Here is a 24,143-nt window from a genome sequence, read left to right as displayed (position 1 = left end):
TTGGACACATCATGAGAAGACATGATTCATTAGAAAAGCCAATAATGCTGGGAAAAACAGAAGGGAGTAGAAAAAGAGGAAGGCCAAACAAGAGATGGACTGATTCCATAAAGGAAGGCACAGACCTGAACTTACAAGATCTGAACAGGGTGGTTCATGACAGATGCACTTGGAGGTTGCTGATTCATAGGATCGCCATAAGTTGTAGTCGATTTAGAGGCACATAACAACAACAACAAGTGATCATGTAAACAAAGATAGGCAACAAAAGCCATACATTTTATATCCATTGTCTTCTAGCTTTCCTTTGGTCTACACCATGGGTTCTCAACAAGGGGGGAATTCCCCCCCGGGGGGGAATTTTAGGGTTCCAGGGGGGAATTGGGACCACTATTCAGCAAAGTGTGATGTCCTGTAGATTATGTACAATCTGTAAAATTGTAGTTTGTTTTTAATTTAATCTGCGACATTCAATAACGTTTATTGAATGTCACAGATTAAAATCGATTCTTGAACATGCAGCATTATTTTCATTTGCAAAATTAAATTATTATTTAAAGACCAGAAAGTGCTCCAAGAAATTCTGTTATAATATAAACTAAGAAATTTTTCTCTCACGAGAAACACCACCGTCACTCGCGAAACGTCAACACGCTATGAGAGACTATCTTGGGAAGGGGGTAATTATATTCTGAACAATGGTGAAAGACGGGGAATGGAGCAAAAAAGGTTGAGAACCACTGGTCTACACAGATCTCAATGAATCAGTGCCTGGAGGTTGTGTTGGATTAGATGAGGGCAAACAAACTATAGAGAGGGGTAGGAAAGTTTTCCCTGACCATGCCCAGCTACTTAGGAAGAGGGGGGAGGGGCTGGTGACAACAAACTATTGATTGACTGAAAGGCTGGCCAGACTTTGCCATCCCTTGAACCTGAGATCTTTTTAACAGAATCAGTTTACATATTTACATTCACATATGCAGCCACCAGTAACGAGTAATCATCTAATGGAAAACTAAGCAGGAACATAGGAAGTTGCCTTATAGTGAGTCAGAGTATTGGTCCATCTAGCTCAGTACTGACTATGCTGACTAGCAGCAGCTCTCCAGAATTTCAGACAAGGGTCTCTCCCAGCCCTACCTGGAGATTGAATCTGGAATCTTCTGCATGCAGATCTGATACTCTGCAACTGAGCTATGGCCCTACCCATTCAAGTAATATGCTTGAATGTGTTCCCCAACATTTGGTCACTGATAACAAGTGTGGCTAAAACAACCTAAAATTCATTTATAATCTAGAGCCCTAAGATTATATCAAGCTCTAAAATATTGGTATTGATCCAGAGGATCCCTTGGACAAGCAGAAGGCACTTCTGCTTATGCAAAGACCTCGCCTAATTTCTATAGATTCCCTTGTCCTGCTGCAGCCCCCTGCATCATATCCCGTGCCATTCTTGAAGGGCTACTAGAAGGGGGGGATCCTTAGATAATCAGATCTCCATTTGTGCTTCTTGTACCCATTAATCTGGTCAATGGCAACTACATTTCTTGACATTTGTACAACCTTGCTATATTGTACAGTAATAGGGACATTTTTTGAAAGCATAGCTGTAGCACTTCAAGGCTTTAGGCTTCAAGAATATGGTTTTAGAATTTTGGCCCAAGTTAATATATCAGATCAATTTACATGACAGCGTTGTATATTGTAACCAAATGGTCTAAAAGATTATTCTTCTGAACATATTACACTTCAGTTGCTAGGACCTTGTTTTGGGGTATCATCCATACACCAAGTATGAATGACAAGGGAACATGGTGGTGGAGAGAGAGAGAGATGCTGTTGAGCAACACTCTAGGCAGTTGAGATTTCCCATGGAGGTTTGCCAAATCAAAAGGCTGCCAGCATTTCAAAAACAATACACAACAGGGTGATCAATTCCCTGTTCCAGATATGATCAAGACTGAGAGATACAGAACTGGATAAAGAATGGAGGATGAGAACAGGTTTAAAGGTCCCAGGTTTAATCCCCAGTATTTCCAGATAGGACTGGGAAAGACTCCTGGCTGAAACCTTGGGAAACTTTTGCCAGTCAGAGTAGCCAACACCGAGCTAGATGAACTGATGGCCTGATTCAGAAAAGTGTTGCTTTCTACATTCTTATCTTTGAATGGGGCTAATATAATGTATCAACCATTTATATACTGACTTGAATGCAACAGGTTTACTGCAGAAATTATAGGGTGTTATAAAAAGGTATATATATCCAGTGTTAGCCCTACCCAGAGAAGACCCATTGAAGTTAATGGTCATGACTAACTTAGATCCATTAACTTAAATAGGTCTACTCTGAGTAAACAACAACAACAATAATCTTTATTCAGTGTCAACCGACCACGAGTACAAAGCATAGTATTAAGTATTAAAGGATAAAACTACTTGAAAACAAAAACTATGGGAAATAGCAAAAGCAGTTAAGTTAATTTAAGAATCTAAGGAGACTGAAATTTAAAAAAAGCCAGGTGCTAAAACTAAAATTTAAAAGCTCAAGCATCACTCTCAGGTCCAACATTACTGAACGTATAAACTCTCAAAAGTGTCACAAGGTTTACTCAACACAACTACAACCTCTGCCAGCTCATGGCAGGAACCCAGAAATGTTTATCTGATAGCAATGGATAGAACATAAAGAATTGGAGGCAAGATATCTCATGTGTACATATCCCGTTAATGCTTGTTCTTGGCATCTTTATCACAAACTAGAATTCAATGATATAACAATCTACTACAATTATTTCCTCACTTTGAACAATTTTGAGATCACTACAGTGAGACATTAGCATTTCCTTTATAAAAGGACAATTCTTTGCATAGCTATTTCTGTTGCTGTTCTTTGTGGTACATAAAGCTTTTTAATGCTTAAATTTACTGTGGATGATTGCAGTTTCTTTTTTGACACCGTTAGTGATGAATCTGTAAAATATCATAGTTTTTCCAAGACTGCTGAAAAGACTAGTTGGATTGGTAATCTTTGGACTCAAGGGAAAGGGGAGTATCAGCTGTTAGTTTAAAGAACTATAACGTAATTAACAAAAACATCTATTTATTTAAAATATTTGCACCCACTTTTCTTTTCCACACTCTTTTTTTAAAAAAAATGATCTGGACTGGTTTTGATCTGCAGGAGTAATGCTCTAATAGAAAATACTTCATAAGAACAAGCACAGTTCTGTGGGAATACAATCTCCTTTTACATAACCTCAGATCAAATATTCAAGAGGGTTGTGGCAACAGGAACTGCTGTCCCCTGAGGATGCCATTTCTGGTTTTGACCTTTCCCTTTCCTAAATGATTGTCAACATTTCTAGTTTATTAGTTTATATAGTACAATAAATGTGCATTTGTAGCTCATTTATAGCTATGTTAGCAGGGCTCTTATTTAAGGCTCTGAAGTAAGTCTCTCAGAGGTTCAAAATGCTCAAGCAAAGAAGTTGTGAGCATTATGACCCCTGCATTCTTCTCTGGTTCAGATTTTAATCCAGCCTGCCCTAGCTCCCTTCCATCCCACCCACATCACCAACCCCCTCCTTCACTTCCCTCTCACTCCATTTAGCAGGGTGCGGCTGTGACAAGCCACAGAGAGAAAGAAGGGAAGGAGGTCTCTCCCAGCTCTTACTTTCCTCTCCCTGCAAGTTGCCATAGCTTGCTGTTAAGCTCTACTGCCTTTCCACCCTGGCCGATGAAGTGGAAGTGAAGAGATGAGGAGGTTTGTGGGTCTGGGGCTGGAGAAGGTGGAAAGGGGTGTGTGGCAAGGGGCATTCCCTAGCTGATAACATGCTGGGACCCTAACACCGGCCTAGTGACTACTTTCAAGACAAGATGTGGATAAGCCCTTTCAGCAGCAATTTTTAAGATCTTATCTGGAGATTTTAGCTGCAAGTGTGGCTAAGAAGATAGTGACGAGAGGCTTTGGATTTTTGCATTGACGGTAATGAGCTTCAGTTACTCTGCCAGTCTCTGCTTTGGCAGGCTGTGTAGTCCTCCTATTGTGTGCTGCTGTGCATATTGTACAGCCTTTTTTTAAAAGAGGAGGAGACAGCTGGATCATTGTTCCCCACTGCAGCAGGTTACTTACATCTCTAATATGCATATCTGAGCTGGATATCATGTTACTGCCTTTGGATTTGGAATTGCAGGGCTGTTCAACCAAACCTAAACAGCTTTTGTAACACTTAGACATTACCACACATGGGCTAGCCCTTAGAAAACTTCATATTGGTTTATAGTGCTTTTTTGTTTTACTTTCCCAACTACAATCCCTTGAAAACAGATTTCAGGAAACAGATTTCACTCAATCTAGTGGCAATGCCCACAATCTTTTTGTAATAATATTTTTCACTAATACACTGATTAATAAGAAAGAGGTACAACTTTTTGCATGTTTGACAGTATTCTATGTCCAAACTCACTATTTATAATCAGGAAATCAGAAACCTACCCCCAAAGTCTAGAGACTGAATGAGGAACAGTCTATATGTAGTCTAATAATGTCTGACAATCGCTGAATATTGCTCAGCTTAGAAGTATGCTTTAACAAGGACTAGGATAGGGTTAAAGCCAACTTTTTTTTCTTGAACAGATGATATTTCAGATGGCCACACTATTCCAGATGCATCAATTTCCTTGAAAATCAAATCCATATATGTGCATATGCTGTGCTGGCAGGACTACTGCCTGAAATGGCCCCTACCCAAGAGCTAATATTCTTTTGGCTGGAATACTGCAATTATTATTTTCCTAGCTATCAGTCTAAGCATACAGAGCCATCTGTTATGCAAAGCAAACATACACATCTCAATTACAGAAAATGCAGTTGCCTTGACAGAATTTGGATTACACCACTAACTAGAGCTGTAAAATTTGTTTTAAGCTAGTGTATAATGGATGTCTTTCAGGAGTTCACTAATTAGCATTTACCTGTTTAGACTAATTATTCATCCTTCTTTGTTGGTTTATTAAACTTTGTTAGACACTATTCAAAAACATATTAATATGAACATAAGACAATAATAAACATTACAATTATTTGTGTGTGAGAGTGTATTTTTAAAATATGCATTAACGATCATGTGACAATACAAAACTTCTGATAAAGGTTTCTAAGAAGGCCAAGACAGAGATTTAAGTGCATTAGAAAACTAAGGACTTCAGGAAGATTCAAAAATACCACAATTGAATTAACAATCCCCCACCTCTTAATTCTCTTGTTTTTGTGTGAGAAAGTTTCCACACAATCACTATAAACACATCATGAATGTATACCACAGATACCGGCATTTTCTTTGAGGAGTTAATGGCTGCTGTTCCAATTGGAATCTTTTTTCTTTCACACCAATTATTTGGATATCCTGTTTCATTACCTCAGGATAGCATTTTCAGCTTAGTTTAGGTGCAACCAAATCACACAGTTATTAAAACTTCCAGTCCTGAGAAAGGTCTCCAAACAACCACGGCAACAATTCAATATGAGTCCCCATTCCAAACAAGACACAAGCATTCACATAGCTGTTGAGTTCCTCAGGGATGGCTAAACTACAGGCAGAGCATCCTACTTTGCAACTCATCATGCAATAAATTACCCAGAGTTCCCAAATCTGTATCAGGATGGTTCTAGCATACCATGTAGTAAATGCTACCAAAAGTCCAGCCATTTAAGATAAAACAAAAAGTAGTTCTATTTTCCTACAAACGTAGATTTCAAAATATGTCAGTAATGGAACAACAGTAATTAAACTAAATTGTTATATAAAGAAAATCCTCTGCAGATTTACTGAACATGTGCAAAAGCAGCAGAATGTGCCCTTGTTGAAACCCTCCTTGCAAGTCATTTTAATGGTCTCTTTCAGTATTTTTTGACTCCAAATGACTCCCTGTCATTGTGTCAGCTCCCAGGATAATGCAGGGTACTCCATAAACATCCAGTAATAGGACACAAGGGAAGTACTATTAGTGTGTCCCTTTCCTACCAGGTATTGAGGTTTAAAGTTCAAAACAACTGAGAAAAGAAACTTCATTTGTTCTCAATAAATTAATAATGATTCTTAGCAGAATAAATTTTTTTCAAGCTCAGGGATTTTTTTAAAAAAATTCTATTTGAACATTCTATGCTGACTCACACCTCAATATTTTTCTAGGGAGGATAAAACACAGCCATTAAATTACAGTTCCAATAAAATGCAAAATATTGCTAAACAGATTTATTGCTTTTTTTTTAAGTGAGCATGAGAGTGGAACTTGCACCACTGAATTTTTTACTTACTTGGGATAGGCCTAGATAGATGGAGACTGTTTCCGAAATGTACAAAAATTTCCCCTCTTGGTTTAGTGCAAATACAAATCCATCCAGAGACTGCAAAGTAAGAAAAAAGTGAGAAGTTTGTTACTTGGGGATATATTTCACTAACAGAGAAAGCACAGACATCACATACACACTATTCTAATTACGGCCCTATTGAATTAACATATATTGACATTCTTAACACTTTATTTCTATTCAGCACAGAAATGAAAGGAGTTTCCTTGCAGAAAAATGGAGAAGAGAGGAACACTGTGGATTGCAGTAATTTGCTAATTAACAGAGGATTATGGGCTTCCTCTTCATTCACAAATGTACCCACACACTTTTTTTGTGCAAGCAAACAAAACCAATCAACAGATTACTGTCAAATATGTTCACACCTGGAGACCATAGAAAACTTGTGAATTTAATATCTTCAATGTCAGCTTGTACAGTTATAAATTATATTCTGGAAGGTGTAAGGCTTTAAATATGATTGCCAATATAATGTATTAAAGAACATGTGGTATTTATACACTTTTATAAAAGCCACCTGAAACATATCAATTAACAAACAAAAGGCCTTATTTCTAATTGAAACATCACAGCACAGCACATTGAATATACACTTTTATCCATAAATATTCATTATAAATATGCTTCATTTTATTATCTGTTTCTTTTGACTTCAACTGATTGAAGTTCATGTGATCCCTCCCCCCACCAATCGTTTCCAAATAAACACATTTCTCAGTCCATTCCAAATTTTGGACTCTATTCTGCTCCTTATTGTATTATTAGAAACATGATGGGGTACTGCTGAGCATTGCTGCTCATGAGCACCTGAACTCATTCGAAGCTCCAAGATACTCCCCATCAATCCTGCCTTTCCACCCAAAACTGATCAGGTAGGAAGAACAATAAGAGGGGCTTGTTATGGAAAAGCCTTACCACAGAGCCTCCACCCCATTAAGACCTAAAATGCTACTCCTGCAATATCTCACTTACTAGGATTCAAGGCTCCTTGCATTCTTACTAGGGATATTAGGAACTCTGGGAACTATATTTCCCAGGGATCTTGGCACATGGGGCATATATGCATGGCTACTAAGGGTTCAGAAGCCCTTGCAACTCCATTTCCCAGTAACCTATGTCCTAAAAAGCTGCTGAAACAGAGTTCTAGTTCCAATGGATGCCCTTCCAGAGAGGATGGATAGCACCAAATGGGGTCATTTCAAACAGGGACTAATACATACAGGCTCAGCTGCCTGTTTCATTAATACACACAACTGAGTGATGCAATTATCTAAAGCAATCACACCAAGAACAATGTGCTGTCATAATTTTGCACATTTTAAAAAATAGGGGAAGAGAGAGGAAGACAGGGAAGATGGACATGTAAGGTAAACCATTATAAGTAGCAAACCAGTAATGATTTGAAACGAATACTAATTAAAGTTAAAGAGGAAAGCACAAAAGCAGAACTACAGCTGAACGTCAAGAACATTAAAGTAATGACAACAGAAGATTTATGTAACTTTAAAGTTGACAATGAGGACATTGAACTTGTCAAGGATACCTGGCACAGTCATTAACCAAAATGGAGACAATAGTCAAGAAATCAGAAGAAGGCTAGGACTAGGAAGGGCAGCTATGAGAGAACTAGAAAAGGTCCTCAAATGCAAAGATGTATCACTGAACACTAAAGTCAGGATCATTCAGATCATGGTATTCCTGATCTCTATGTATGGATGTAAAAGCTGGACAGTGAAAAAAGCTGTCAAAAAAGGTGTTAAAGGAAAGCTCTGTGCATACCATGGAGTGCAAAGAAGTAAATAATTGGGTGTTAGAACAAATTAAACCAGAACTATCACTAGAAGCTAAAATGATGAAACTGAGGTTATCATACTTTGGACACATAATGAGAAGACATGATTCACTAGAAAAGACAATAATGCTGAGAAAAACAGAAGGGAGTAGAAAAATAGGAAGACTAAACAAGAAATGGGTTGATTCCATAAAGGAAGCCGCAGACCTGAACTTACAAGATCTGAACAGGGTGGTTCACAACAGATGCTATTGGAGGTCGCTGATTCACAGAGTCGCCATAAGTCATGATCGACTTGAAGGCACATAACAACAACAACATTATAAGTGGCTCCCATATTTTCCTATGGAATTCCAGGTAGTCCTGTGTCAAAATCTGTTCTCCAACATCTCAAATATTTTGTTCCCCAGTTAAAGAGGATTCTATTTTTCTGCCTCATTTGCAAGACAGATTAGAATTTTTAAAACTTTGGGTGGTGCAGTGTTGAGCTTTTTTTTTTTTTGTAAGATGATTGAGGTTGGTGTGTGTGTTTTTCTTTCCATTTCTCAAGCATTCTGCAGCCTCCTTGGCTGCATGTACCAAAAGCCCCATGGGAATAATTACTTTATAGTGCCTTTCGCTGGGTTTTAATTCAACCACAGTAAGCCAGGAAGACTAGCCATCAAGTGCCTTAAAGTGATGAGTTGAACATTTTGCTTTTAAGGGCAGCCCTGCCTTTCACCTATTAGAAAAATCTTCAAAAGTAAAAATACTTCACTTAAAACAAATAACAATGAACTACTGTCAGACAAACGGTAGACAGCATCCTCAGCTTCACACACTTACAGGAAAGCCTACCTGAGGATGTCATGGGTTTTTCAGTAAGTACAGGAAGGCTGCAAAATACTGACCACCAGATAGATGATTTGTAGAATGAAAGAACAGAAACTCACAAAACCCTTCAGCCACTTTGAAAGTAAAGGAAGCACCACCAAATCTGTGCAAGCCATTCATGTAAATTTCATCAAAATTTGTTTTCCCCTTTGATAATTTTTCAGTACAATTTCTTTTATCATTAATTGTTGGAGAATGGTTAAAAAATTAAATACAGGTGACATTCTTGGCACAGTACTAATTCCAGATCTGGTTGAATATTACTGATCTATTTAATTTCAGTTAATGTTCTCCTCTCTTATTGCTCCACACTGCTCTAGAGTTCCACATTCCCTAAGAACACAAGGAACTTCCTAGTACTGAGTCTGACTATTGGTCCATCTAACTTAGTATTGTCTACTCTGACTCGTAATGGCTCTTCAGAGTTTCAGACAGGAGACACCAGGCATTGATCCTGGAACCTTTTCCATGTTCCTTCCCTCCCACTGGCTATGGTCCTTCAATTCAATTTAATTAATTTATAAATCATTTCACTCATAAAGAGTCCCAAAGCAATTTTCAACATACATGGTCTGGCTTTAGTCATTTTTTGTATGTTCATCCTTATGTGGGTGGGGTGGTTAATTTTATGTTGAACACTTTTAGTATATTTGTTTTGTTTTAATGGATTCTTATTGTGTATATGTTAATACTGTCCAAATTACTGGGAGAATTAAAAAACGAACAAACAGCACTTTGAATTGGACTCAGAAATAAATTGGCAGACAGTGCAAGTGGGCCAGGATGCGAGTTATATATTCAGACTATCTTGTACCTTCAGCAGTCTGGCTGGTGTTCTGCATTAGCTGCAGTTTTCACACTGTCTTCAAAGGCAGCCCAACATACAATGTATTGCAGAAATCTAACCTAGACGTCACCAGGGCATAGACCACTGATGCCTCACTATCGCCAGTCAGATAGGGTCACAGCTAGCCCATCAATCAAAGCAAATAGAAGCCACTCTGCGCTACAGAGGCCACTTGTCCCTCCAATGACAATGATGTATCCAGGAACACTCCCAAGCTGCTCACCTCCTCCTTCACAGCTAGTGTGACACCCATCTAGACTAGGTTGCACCTCACCCATCTGGATAGGGGAACCACCTATTAACAGTGTTTCTATTGTTTCTGCATTGAACTTCAGTTTGATGGGCTTCATTCAGTCCATTGTCGAGGTCAGACACCAGTTCAGCACATCCACCACCACACCTGCTTGTAATGCAAAGGAGAAATAGTGTTGTGTGTTATCAGCATACTGATGATAACACGTTCCAAAACTCCAGATGACCCCACAATGGAGGCTCCACAGGGCAAACAATATCTTCCAAGCACCACCTTCCTGGAGTTGATGATCTAAGTTGGAGTAGAACTGCAGCAAAGCAGCACCTCTCCAATTCCAACTTAGACAGCTGATTCAGAAGAATACCATGATTGATGGTACTGAAAGCTACTAAGAGGAGAAGTATCAGGACTCATTCTCCCTGTGAAAGACCTGAAAACACAAGCTGTTTTTATTTCATTTATTTCAGTGGAGGGATGGGCAGATCCTTAAATGCAAAGGAACTTCCTTCACTGAGATGGATTGAACAAAGACTCTGTGCAGGGGAGCTCTGCATTTGCACTGGAATTCTTCTGTCCTTAAACTTTAGTTATTAAGTCCTCTCCCGAAATCAGTAATATTAAGCATTTAGCCTATAGTCAACTAAAAAGTGCCTAGCGGGTCCCTGAAATATAATTCATTGGTGTATATCTTATTTCCACATGGCCCTACACTGGTAACAGTAAGACAAATTTTAGGGGCATGAGGTACCACTAGGAAGGCTTCCCCAGATTAAGAACATAAGAACATAAGAAGAGCCTGCTGGATCAGGCCAGTGGCCCATCTAGTCCAGCATCCTGTTCTCACAGTGGCCAACCAGGTGCCTGGGGGAAGCCCGCAAGCAGGACCCGAGTGCAAGAACACTCTCCCCTCCTGAGGCTTCCGGCAACTGGTTTTCAGAAGCATGCTGCCTCTGACTAGGGTGGCAGAGCACAGCCATCATGGCTAGTAGCCATTGATAGCCCTGTCCTCCATGAATTTGTCTAATCTTCTTTTAAAGCCGTCCAAGCTGGTGGCCATTACTGCATCTTGTGGGAGCAAATTCCATAGTTTAACTATGCGCTGAGTAAAGAAGTACTTCCTTTTGTCTGTCCTGAATCTTCCAACATTCAGCTTCTTTGAATGTCCACGAGTTCTAGTATTATGAGAGAGGGAGAAGAACTTTTCTCTATCCACTTTCTCAATGCCATGCATAATTTTATACACTTCTATCATGTCTCCTCTGACCCGCCTTTTCTCTAAACTAAAAAGCCCCAAATGCTGCAACCTTTCCTCGTAAGGGAGTCGCTCCACCCCCTTGATCATTCTGGTTGCCCTCTTCTGAACCTTTTCCAACTCTATAATATTCTTTTTGAGATGAGGCGACCAGAACTGTACACAGTATTCCAAATGCGGCCGCACCATAGATTTATACAACGGCATTATGATATCGGCTGTTTTATTTTCAATACCTTTCCTAATTATTGCTAGCACGGAATTTACCTTTTTCACAGCTGCCGCACACTGGGTCGACATTTTCATCGTGCTGTCCACTACAACCCCGAGGTCTCTCTCCTGGTCGGTCACCGCCAGTTCAGACCCCATGAGCGTATATGTGAAATAAAGATTTTTTGCTCCAATATGCATAATTTTACACTTGTTTATATTGAATTGCATTTGCCATTTTTCTGCCCATTCACTCAGTTTGGAGAGGTCTTTTTGGAGCTCTTCGCAATCCCTTTTTGTTTTAACAACCCTGAACAATTTAGTGTCATCAGCAAACTTGGCCACTTCACTGCTCACTCCTAATTCTAGGTCATTAATGAACAAGTTGAAAAGTACAGGTCCCAATACCGATCCTTGAGGGACTCCACTTTCTACAGCCCTCCATTGAGAGAACTGTCCATTTATTCCTACTCTCTGCTTTCTGCTTCTTAACCAATTTCTTATCCACAAGAGGACCTCTCCTCTTATTCCATGACTGCTAAGCTTCCTCAGAAGCCTTTGGTGAGGTACCTTGTCAAACGCTTTTTGAAAGTCTAAGTACACTATGTCCACTGGATCACCTCTATCTATATGCTTGTTGACACTCTCAAAGAATTCTAATAGGTTACTGAGACAGGACTTTCCCTTGCAGAAGCCATGCTGGCTCTGCTTCAGCAAGGCTTGTTCTTCTATGTGCTTAGTTAATCTAGTTTTAATCATACTTTCTACCAGTTTTCCAGGGACAGAAGTTAAGCTAACTGGCCTGTAATTTCTGGGATCCCCTCTGGATCCCTTTTTGAAGATTGGCGTTACATTTGCCACTTTCCCTGAGAATCTGGAAGTAATTATGTTTCAGAAAATAATGGATGAGATTGAGATAACGAAACAAACCCTGCGACAGGGCAGTAAGGAGCTGAAAATTGAACTGAGCAAAATGACGCAGGAGCTTAAAGAAATAGGGGATCCTGTGAGAGAGGAGAATGAGATGAGAAAAGAAAAAATAAAGGGAAGATACAAGCCCTGGAGATTGGAACAAATGTGGAATTGGAAAAAGATCTGGAGTTTATGGATATTAGAAATAAAATCTACTGTTTGGAATTTAACGTTATCTCTGAAGAAATTAATGAAGATATTAGAGATAAAGTTATCAATGGCTTGGATAATTTTCTGGACTGGAATGACGTGATGGAGCTTGATATAGAGAAAATCTATGGAATTAACTGCAGCCATGTGACAATGGAAAAACTCTCAAGAGATGAGCCAGTGCATTTTGTAAAAAAAGAAGAACAGAGATATGACTTTACAACAATATTTCAGCAACTTATTCAGAATCGATGGCAAGAAAATATTTGGGATAGAGGAAATTCCCATCAGACTCTTATTATATGACTATGGCTATGACAGCAAGATTATTATGGAATACCGATAATGGAAGATTGGACACTGAAATTACTGGACTTAACAGGACTATTGAAGATGGAAGATGGAATTAATAAGGATAATGGAATAATGGCTATTGAAATTATTGGACCTAACTGATTTTGATGAGATGGATTAATCAATATGTTTATTTGGACTATGGTTATGACAATAAGATTATTATTATTATTAACGAGATGGGTTAATCGACATGTTTATTTGGAGAAAAATTGATAGATATATTTCTTAAAGAATTGAAACCTCTCTTTGACTTTTTGTGGAAAGAATAAAGTAATGTTTATGAGATTTGATGATTAATTAAGATAACTACTGGAGGAAAGTGATTTTATAATATAATTTAAGAGACAGGATTGTTATGTATTGTAGACCTATAACTGATCTGCGACAAATGGGAAGTCAACATTTTATTTTTTTGTTTAATCATTTTTGTTTTGTTTTGTTTTTTGTCTTTGAATGTTTTATGATTTTGTTTTGTTTGTTTTATGAAAATTTGAATAAAAATTATTGTAAAAAAAAAAAAAACATTTGCCACTTTCCAGTCCTCAGGCACGGAGGAGGACCCAAGGGACAAGTTACATATTTTAGTTAGCAGATCAGCAATTTCACATTTGAGTTCTTTGAGAACTCTCGGGTGGATGCCATCCGGGCCCGGTGATTTGTCAGTTTTTATATTGTCCATTAAGCTTAGAACTTCCTCTCTCGTTACCACTATTTGTCTCAGTTCCTCAGAATCCCTTCCTGCAAATGTTAGTTCAGGTTCAGGGATCTCCCCTATATCTTCCACTGTGAAGACAGATGCAAAGAATTCATTTAGCTTCTCTGCAATCTCCTTATCGTTCTTTAGTACACCTTTGACTCCCTTATCATCCAAGGGTCCAATTGTCTCCCTAGATGGTCTCCTGCTTTGAATGTATTTATAGAATTTTTTGTTGTTGGTTTTTATGTTCTTAGCAATGTGCTCCTCAAATTCTTTTTTAGCATCCCTTATTGTCTTCTTGCATTTCTTTTGCCAGAGTTTGTGTTCTTTTTTATTTTCTTCATTTGGACAAGACTTCCATTTTTTGAAGGAAGACTTTTTGCCTCTAAGAGCTTCCTTGACTTTGCTCGTTAACCATGCTGGCATCTTCTTGGCCCTGGCGGTACGTTTTCTGATCTGCGGTATGCACTCCAGTTGAGCTTCTAATATAGTGTTTTTAAACAACTTCCAAGCATTTTCGAGTGATGTGACCCTCTGGACTTTGTTTTTCAGCTTTCTTTTTACCAATCCCCTCATTTTTGTGAAGTTTCCTCTTTTGAAGTCAAATGTGACCGTGTTGGATTTTCTTGGCAATTGGCCAGTTACATGTATGTTTAATTTAATAGCACTGTGGTCACTGCTCCCAATCGGTTCAACAACACTTACATCTTGCACCAGGTCCCGGTCCCCACTGAGGATTAAGTCCAGGGTTGCCGTCCCTCTGGTCGGTTCCATGACCAACTGGTCTAGGGAATAGTCATTTAGAATATCTAGAAACTTTGCTTCTTTGTCATGACTGGAACACATATGCAGCCAGTCTATGTCCGGGTAGTTGAAGTCACCCATTACTACCACATTTCCTAGTTTGGATGCTTCCTCAATTTCATATCTCATCTCCAGGTCTCCCTGAGCATTTTGATCAGGGGGACGATAGATCGTTCCCAGTATTAAGTCCCTCCTGGGGCATGGTATCACCACCCACAACGATTCTGTGGAGGAGTCTGCCACTTTTGGGATTTCGAGCTTGCTGGATTCAATGCCTTCTTTCACGTATAGAGAGACTCCGCCACCAATACGTCCTTCCCTGTCCTTCCGATATAGTTTATATCCAGGGATAACCGTATCCCACTGGTTTTCTCCATTCCACCAGGTCTCCGTTATGCTCACTATATCAATGCTCTCCTCTAAGACCAAGCACTCCAATTCTCCCATCTTGGTTCGCAGGCTCCTAGCATTAGCGTACAGGCACTTGTAAGCAGTATCTCAGTGACTGGGCAGGTCTGGAAGGGAGAAGGTAATCTCTCAGGTGATCTGGTCCTAAATTGTTCAGGAGATTATACGCTAACAGTAAACGCTCAAACTTGGCCTGGTAGGATATTAGCAACCAGTGCAATTCCTTTAACAGCGGTGTTGCATGCTGCCGATTGGTTGTTCCACCCAGCAACCTAGCCACTACATTCTGCACCAGTTAAGGCAGCTCCATATAAAGTACATTAGAGTTGTCCAGTTTTGAGGTTACCTGTGGCTGGACTACTGTATCCAAGTTCATAGAATTGGAAGGGGCCTATAAGGCCATCGAGTCCAACTCCCTGCTTAATGCAGGAATCCAAGTTAAAGCACACATGACAGATGGCTGTACAGTTGCCTCTTGAATACCTCCAGTGTTGGAGAGTCCACTGCCTCCCTAAGTAATTGGTACCATTCTAACTGTTCTAACAGTTAGGACGTTTTTCCTGACATTCAGCAAAAATCTGGCTTCCTGTAACTTGAGCCCATTATTCTGTATCCTGCACTCTGGGATGATTGAGAAGAGATCCCAGTCCTCCTCTGTGTGACATCCTTTCAAGTACTTGAAAAGTGCTATCATACATCCCCTCAGTCTTCTCTTCTCAAGTCTAAACATGCTCCGTTCTTTCAGTCTGTCCTCATAGGGCTTTGTTTCCAGTCCCCTGACCATCCTTGTTGCCCTCCTCTGAACCTGTTCCAGTTTGTCTGCATCCTTCTTAAAGTGTTGTGTCCAGAACTGGACACAGTACTCAAAATGAGGCCTAACCAGTTCCAAATAGAGGGGAACTAGGACTTGATGCGATCTGGAAACTATACTTCTATTAATGCAGGCTAAAATAGCATGCACCTTTTTTTGCAGCCACATTGCACTGTTGGCTCATATTCAGCTTGTGATCAACAACAATCCCAATATCCTTCTGATATGTAGAATTGCTGAGCCAATTATCCCCCATCTTATTACTGTGCAATTGGTTTCTTTTTCCTAGGTGTAAAACTTTGCATTTATCTCTGCTAAATTTCATTCTGCTGTTTTCAGCCCAATACTCAAGCCTATCAGGATCACTTTGAATATTGTTTTTGCCTTCCAGGGTATTAGTTATCCCTCCCAATTTTGTAGCATCTGCAAATTTCATAAGCGCTCACTGCATCTCCTCATCCAAGCCATTAATAAAATGTTGAAGAGCATGGGGCCCAGGACTGAACCCTGTGGTACCATGCTCGTTAGCTCCCCCCGGTTTTAGAAGGAACCATTGATAAGCACTCTTTGAATACAATTCTGTAGCCAACTGTGAATCCACTTGATAGTTGTTCCATCCAGCCCACATTTAGCTAGCTTGCTAGTCAGAATATCATGGGGAACTTTGTTAAAAGCTTTGCTGAAATCAAGATATATTATGTCCACAGCATTCCCACAATCTACCAGGGAGGTTATCCGATTAAAAAATGAGATAAAATTAGTCTGACAGGATTTGTTCTTGACAAATCCATGTTGGCTTCTAGTAATCATTGCATTGTTTTCAAGGTGATTACAGACTGACTGCTTTATAATCTATTTCAGAATTTTACAAGGGCTTGAGTTAGGGTGACTGGTCTGTAGTTCCCCGGTTCCTCCTTTCTGCCCTTTTTGAAGATAGGGACAACATTAACCCTCCTTCAGTCATCTGGCACTTCACCCATCCTCCATGATTCCACAAAGATAATAGTCATTAGTTTCGAGAGTTCTTCAGCCAGTTCCTTCATTACTCTAGGAACAGTTCATCAGGCCCTGAAGTTATAAGGGTCCAGGAATAGTCACAGCTGGTGTATCTGCCAAAGCTGGTAAAAGGCACTCCTAGTCACTGAGAATGCTTGGGCCTTGAGTGACTGAACTGGATTCACAAGTACCCCCAGACTACAAGGCTGTTCTTTCAACTCCATCCAGAACAGGCAACTGATTTGTATCTTGGACCTAGGAACCACTCACACACAGGGCCTCCAGTTTGCAGGATTCAGTCTCTGTTTAGTGGCGCACATCCAGCCCATAGTACTCTATAACTTGCACAACTACTCCTGATTCAGATATTACAGACAAACATTTCATGGAATTTAAAGAATGTAATTTTATTCCAACTATGATCAGATCAGTTACATTTCTGATCACAGCACAATAACAACTAGTATATATTTACAGAAAACTTTATGTTCTGTAATCTCACCCTATTCCAAAACCAAAGAGTGTGTCTGGGTGTATTTTAATGTTTTTATTCCTTTGCTTCTTGATAATTTCTAACATGCTGATGAAAATAAAATGGTTTTGGCAACTATTCAAAGTTCTTTGATGTAAGAGGCAGAAATAGAATGAGCCACTTATTGGAAAACAAACAGTAAACTTGCCATATTAAAGAAAGGATCTTCAATTTATATTTATGAATTAATAAAAATGTAAATCTACATAGATTTTAGTCAAACAAAAATATTTATACCATGCAAGTAGTTTCTCTTGAACATTATCATAATTTATTTTCAGATGATTAGCATGGGAACCTTCAATATTTGATATCAGTTACTGGTGAGCAATTTCAAGTGATGTGTGGAGAAACTTTAACGTTTGTTAAAGGCACACCCAAAATATTTTTAGATTTAGAAAGCAATCTACTCAGTGCTTCTGTTGTTGTATAAGCTTGATTATATCAACTATTAGTGTGTTCAATTGCTTATGGAGTTCCTATGTAACTTATACATTGAAATTAAAGAAAGCTGTAGAGCAGCAGGTCTTTATAATGGATTACACTTTTGTATTTTGTACCATGGTAATCCAAATAGGAATGGACTCCAAATATGCCTCAATAATTATGTTTTGGCTTTTTAAATAACTAAAAGGCAGTAAGAATATTATTAATGAGCATTTCACCAGGTGATAAGGAAATAATATGGATGATCCTCAATAGTAGGTCTTCCTTTTAGGCTTCCCATAGGCATCTGGCTAGCCACTGTGAGAAAAAGATGCTGGGCTAAATGCGGCATTGGTCTGATCCAGCAAGCTCTTATTATGTTATTAAGAAGAAGAATGTAGGGGAAATCCAGCATGTGAACCCACAAAAAAATAGATTATATCAGGCTCAAACAGGGATCAAAATTATGGTGATGCACCAAATGTACAAAATGAACAAAGTCCACTTAATTTGATAAGAATTTTTGGAAGTTTTCCTTGCACTCCAGAGTATCTCCCCAGTTACTTGAGACACTTGAGATGGATTCTCCAAGCCTTGACATTATGGTGGTGAGAACAAATAAATTCTCAGTGGCAGATTATGGGAACTGTGTTCCATATTGCCCCCACCCCATGCTATATGAAGCCACTGCGAGCTGTCATCAGCAGATTTGGAGTTAGATGCCTTCAGTATGCAGGTGACACCTAGTTTTACCTCTCTATTCCATCTGGAACAGGAGAGCCAGCTGAGGTGCTCTACCAGTACTTGGAGGCAGCAATGGGCCCGATGTGGGCCAGTACGCTGAAGCTGACTCTTGAAAAGACAGAGGTGTTATGTGTCCAAAGTTCTCATGTCTAGGAGGTGGGGAGATGGCCTTTTCTGGATGTTGTTCCACTCCCCTGGAAGGAGCAGGGCTACAGCTTGGGGGTACTCCTGGATTCAACATTGTCACTGGAAGCTAGGGGTGGAAAGATCTGTCAGTTTCAGTTTTCTCTGTTTCTCATTTTTCCAATCTTAAATTCATTTCTTCACAATTCTGTAGTGCTTTGCTATTTTTTAAAAAAATCCTAATGAAAACTCTCCAGCATTTTAGTACAAAGTTCTCCTAATAAATACATTTTTGTAGGCAGTACAAAACTGCATTCTTGAAAACATTGTTTGGTTGTTGAACTGCATTGCAAAATTCAAGAAGTGTGAATTTTGAAGGATGTGTTTTGGTTCTGATATTGTTTCGGAAAGTGCAGATTTGATAGATTTGGCTTGAAACATGAATTGGATCAAATTTCTTGCTTGTCCCTACTGGAGGCTCAAGTGTTCTCCATGGCTAGGAGTGCCTTTTTCCAGCTCCAGCTGGTTTTCCAGTTTGGCCCTTTTTGGACAGAGATGACTTGACCACAGTACTCCATGCTGTGGTAACTTCCAGATTGGGTTGTTGCAATATGCTGTACATAGAGCTGCTGTTGAAGATGACTTGGAAACTTCAACTGGTCCAAAATGCAGCTGCCAGATTAGTGGCTGGCGTTCCCTTTAGAATTCATATCACCCCTGTTTGAAAATAGCTGCATTGGTTGCCAGTTAATTTCTCAGTCCAATTCAAGGTGCTCATGTTAGTGTTTAAAGTCCTAAATGATTTATATATTAAATCTATATCCCACCCTTCCTCCCAGGAACCCAGAGCAGCAAACTAAAACACTAAAAGCACTCTAAAACATCTTAAAAACAAATTCTTTTAAAACATATTAAAACAAAGCATCATAAAAACATATTTTTAAAAAATATTTTAAAACACCTTAGAGAGCAATTCCAACACAGATGCAGACTGGGATAAGGACTCCACTTAAAAGGCTTGCTGAAGAAAGTCCCAGATTTGGGATTTAGGTCCCAAATACCCCTACAGAACATCTCAGGTGTTGAGATCAACAGAGGGGGCCCTTTTAGTAGTTCTGTCACCCTCAGAAGCTCAGGTGGTGTGGTCTGGGAGAGGGCATTCTCTATGGCACCCCCTAAGTGGTGGAACTCTCTCCGTACAGACATGTGTCCGGCAATTTCACTGTACAGTTTTTGGCAAATGCTGAAGATGCTCCTCTTTACCCTGGCCTTTGACACCTGTGATGTACAGTTTTAGAACCCACTTAATTTTTTTGTGATGTTGTGATGTTATGTTGTTTTTAATGCTGTATGTTTAAACTGTTGTAACCCACCCTGGGACCTCTGGGTGAATGATGGATAACAACAACAACAATAATAATGGTGATTGCTGATACATTGCTGGATGATCCTCTTTGTAATTTGAAGGTATGTTAAAATGTACCTTGAACATGAAGATCAGAAATAACTGTAGGGGCCAAAGGAAGGGTTCAAATAGTATCTGCAATCCTATCCGAATTGTGGAATGTGACACCCTTCCCTGGCTCTCCCTGTCAGGTTCCTACCTGCTCGTGGTTACTGCCTGTCTCTAGGCACCACCAGGGACTCCACCAGTCCGGACTGTCTTTTTTTATGGTTTCCCTCTCCGCTCTAGCATAGATCTCAACAGATCCCCCTGCTAGGCAGCACCACCAGTCACGTCCTATAACCAGTATTCCCAGAGACTCTGCCTGAGTCTCCCTCAATTAGGTTACCTCTGTGACTGCGTGTTTAAGCTGTCCCAATCCCTTTGATTTACTCAGACTGCTTATAATTCTGGTTTGCTCTGAATACTTGTGGTGTTATATTCTTCCCTTCACCCGCTGCCACCATTTGCCACTCTTCAGCCTTGGTTATTTACCTCACCCTCCCTTCTGGTCTGTGAAACCCCAGCCAAGGATCAGGCCTCTGGTAAACCAAATTAAGTATTTATTAAATAACACAGAGAACAAGATTAACAAGATTTCTTCATAAGGCACATAAGCATATGGTTTTATCTAATACTAATCCGAACTCCACCCCCCTCCTTCTCCACGCTCTCCTGACAAACAACTCTCTCAAACCCACCAACGTCCACCTCACATCCACACCGCATCCACCTCACATCTACCCAGATTTACCTGTCATACTTCCTTTTATACTGTCAGCCATTTTAAACATTCAGCCAATCATCCAGCATTCTACTGCCCATTCACTCCCCCTTCCTCTTTCATTCTACTTACCATGTATCTCCTATACAAACAGCACTTACCCTATTTACACTAATACAGGAACATCACATGGAACACCCTCCCAGAGGAGATACGCCTGGCGCCAGCGTTACTATCTTTTTGGCGCCAGGTTAAAACTTTCCTCTTCGCCCAGGCATTTTAATTATTTTAATTATTTTAATCATTTTAATCATGTTGCATTTATTGAAAGTGCTTTAATTCTTAATATTTTGTACTTTAAATTGTGTTTTTATATTTTATATGTTTATGTATTTCTAATGTTGTTCTTGTTCTTGTGAACCGCCCAGAGAGCTTCGGCTATGGGGCGGTCTATAAGTTTAATGAAATAAATAAATAAATAAATCATATGTTGCCATAATATATGTTGGCAGGACTAAAAGTGAGCAAAGAGTTGCCCTCACTTACAATTTGTACCTCCCTAGGCTGATTTACGATGGTGTCCACCAGCACCTTCTCCCACAGTAATGAAGTTTTGACGAGTGATTACAGCAATTCTGCTTGGTAAACCTTAAACAGCATAGGAATGAGCACCATGTGCTTCACTTGAGGAAAATCAACCAATAATCACACTAGACTAAATTTTATCTGCAGAACTGCAATATCTTTATAAAGCTACCTGCTGTACTATAAACACTTGAGGAATGCAGTTGAGAACAAGAAGCCCTTGCACAGCCCCCAAATGTAGAAAATGATTAAAGCTAACTGCAGAATACTGTCTGTTACTTTTACACACTGAAGCAGCACTCATTTGAAGAACAATGGTTTATTATTATTATTATTATTAACTGCAGTCTTAATGTTTACTGACAATATTATTTAATGAACAGACAGGTATTCAGGAAAAAATGTACATACATGCATGGCTAGCAAGTATCAGTAAGCAAATACTGGTAATAATTGTGCTATGATTATATATATGACATGTCACTAGAGGCTTTTTAGCTGAGTATGATTTTCTATACACTGGATGTCTTGCTAGAATGAACCTTCCTCATTACTGAGGTGCTGAATTTTCTTGGATGGCATAGCTCAGCATAGGAAAATGGAGGGAAGGGGAAACAAAGACGTGAAAAAAAGGGGTGAAGCCTCAAAATGGTAGAGATTTGTATAAAACCTGGATATCCAACACTCAATATGTTTCACTTATAACATCTTGAGAGGCAAAAATAGCTTGTTGTGTATTTCAACAGACAATTATGCAGTGGGCATTTGATCTCTTTAATTCCGTATTTTACACATAGCTGAGCGAGACTCATTGCTGTTTAAAAATTTGCCAAGTAAAAAAGGATAAGATGTCATTAAAAAAACACTATACTATTTGTTGTATGATCATTTCCACCTTTATCAGCAGCAGAACCTCTAAGTAACGCTAAGGATTTACAAGGTGTCCTATTATTATAAGCTAGTCTCATCAAGATGTAAATTATAGTTTAGTCATCTGCAATATTAAACACTATACTTTACTGCAATGCTCTCCAGTACAGATTTCTGAAAGCAGACAGTGTGGACTTATTATTGGCAAAGTTTGAACATTATTGATCGGGGATGGAGGTGAGGATTGCCTATTTCGTGATCTCTTTCACCTACTGGCTATGTACAAAATGTGATTAAAGCTGAGTTTCCCCAGCATTTTCTTATTTTGATTTGAGAAAACCATTACGTATTATGCTGTTTCAATCACCACAGGCCACTTTTTTTCAAACTGCCCCACTGTTTTCAACAGGCGCCAATTAAGATTCTAGGGTCAAAGAGTTAATTACATCTTCTTACCCACTATGTAGAATTTTCTGATTATTAAACAAGGTTGGATTAAGATGAAAAAGTACCAACACAAATGTAAATGTATACCCCTCCTCAAGAAGATTTATCATAATACCATGCTGAAATCTATATATTTTTTTCTAAAGCAGTTTGAGAAGGAAATCTTAGAGGAAACACTATTAAAATAAATGCTTTAAAGGCAAGCAAGTATTTGATTAACAGAGACAGTTTTCTTATTCCTGAAAACAGCTCTAAGTGAGTCAGACAGCAATGATGGGAGATTTTCCTTGTCAGGTATCAGTAAGTCTATATGGTCGACAGGAGGCAAATTATTTTCAGATGTAAAGAGAAGCTGTGGCATATCTAAATAATGATGCTAGTAATTATAATTTATGTTATGTGAATTAGAATAATGTGCAAGGCAGCAAGGTGTTGCTGGACTACAACTCCCATAATCTTTGACCATTGGCTATGCTGGCTGGCTGGCGCTAATAGGAGTAGGAGACTCAGTAATATCTGCAGGGCCATAGGTTCCTCATTACTGCCCTATAAGAAGCCCACAAGTACGGTATTACCAAAATACCCTTCTCTTGCTGTTGTTTCCCAGGGACTGGTATTGAGATGCATGCTGCAACTGATTCCAGAGGTAGTATATAGACAGGATGACTACAGCTACCAATAGCCTTATTCTGCATGAATTTGTCTAATTCTCTTTCAAAGCCATCTAGGTTGGTAGTCATCACTACATCTAGCAGTAGCAAATTTATAGAATTACAGAATCATAGAATGGAAGGGGTCTATAAAGTCATCGAGTCCAGCCCCCTGCTCAATGCTGGAATCATACTTAAAGTATACCAGACAGGTGGCTGTCCAGCTGACTCTTGAATGCGTCCAGTATTGGAGAGCCCGCCACATCCCTAGGTAATTGGTTCCATTGCATTGCCATGCCTCTCTAACAGTTAGGAAGTTTTTCCTGATGTTCAATTGAAATCTGGTTTTCTGAACTTGAGCCCATTATTCTGTGTCTTGCACTCTGAGATGATAGAGAAGAAATCCTGGCCCCTCTCTGTGTGGCAACCTATCAAGTACTTAAGAGTGCTATCGTATCTTCCCTCAGACTTCTCTTCTCAATGCTAAATATACCCACAGGGGCGTTACTATGGGGGTGCGGGTGGTGCGGCCTACACCCGGGTGACACCAAGAGAGGGGTGGCACCCAGAGCCGCCCCGCCCCTGGGCACCGGGAAGTGGGTCAGCCGAGCGGCCGATTCCTCTCCAGCCCAGCCGCTTAACTCGTCGGCGCTCCAGCTCCGGAGGCCCGGGGGAGTCCGGGGCTAAGGAGGAGCCCGCCCAGCCTGGCCTGGCCTGGCCTCCACCTCCACCGCCACCACCTCTTCGCGGCTCCTGCTGAGGCTGCCAGGCCGCTTGGGTGCCATCTTGGGAGTGGGCAGGGCCAG

At 39.7% G+C, this 24,143-nt stretch overlaps 1 protein-coding gene across 10 annotated transcripts in view; it reads right to left on the bottom strand.

Moving 5' to 3' along the window:
- The window catches only part of NPAS3 (neuronal PAS domain protein 3), a 1,108,131-nt gene that overhangs the window by 373,379 nt on the left and 710,609 nt on the right, over nt 1–24,143 (bottom strand). For all 10 annotated transcript variants that reach the window (XM_061611612.1, XM_061611611.1, XM_061611613.1 and 7 more), the window contains one exon: nt 6,317–6,406. In XM_061611612.1, the coding sequence (XP_061467596.1) occupies nt 6,317–6,406 (90 nt within the window). The remainder of the gene's footprint in view (nt 1–6,316; nt 6,407–24,143) is intronic.

Source organism: Rhineura floridana, chromosome 2 (genome assembly GCF_030035675.1).
Source record: "Rhineura floridana isolate rRhiFlo1 chromosome 2, rRhiFlo1.hap2, whole genome shotgun sequence".
Lineage (NCBI taxonomy): Eukaryota > Metazoa > Chordata > Lepidosauria > Squamata > Rhineuridae > Rhineura > Rhineura floridana.
This window is presented reverse-complemented; position numbering and strand designations above follow the sequence as displayed.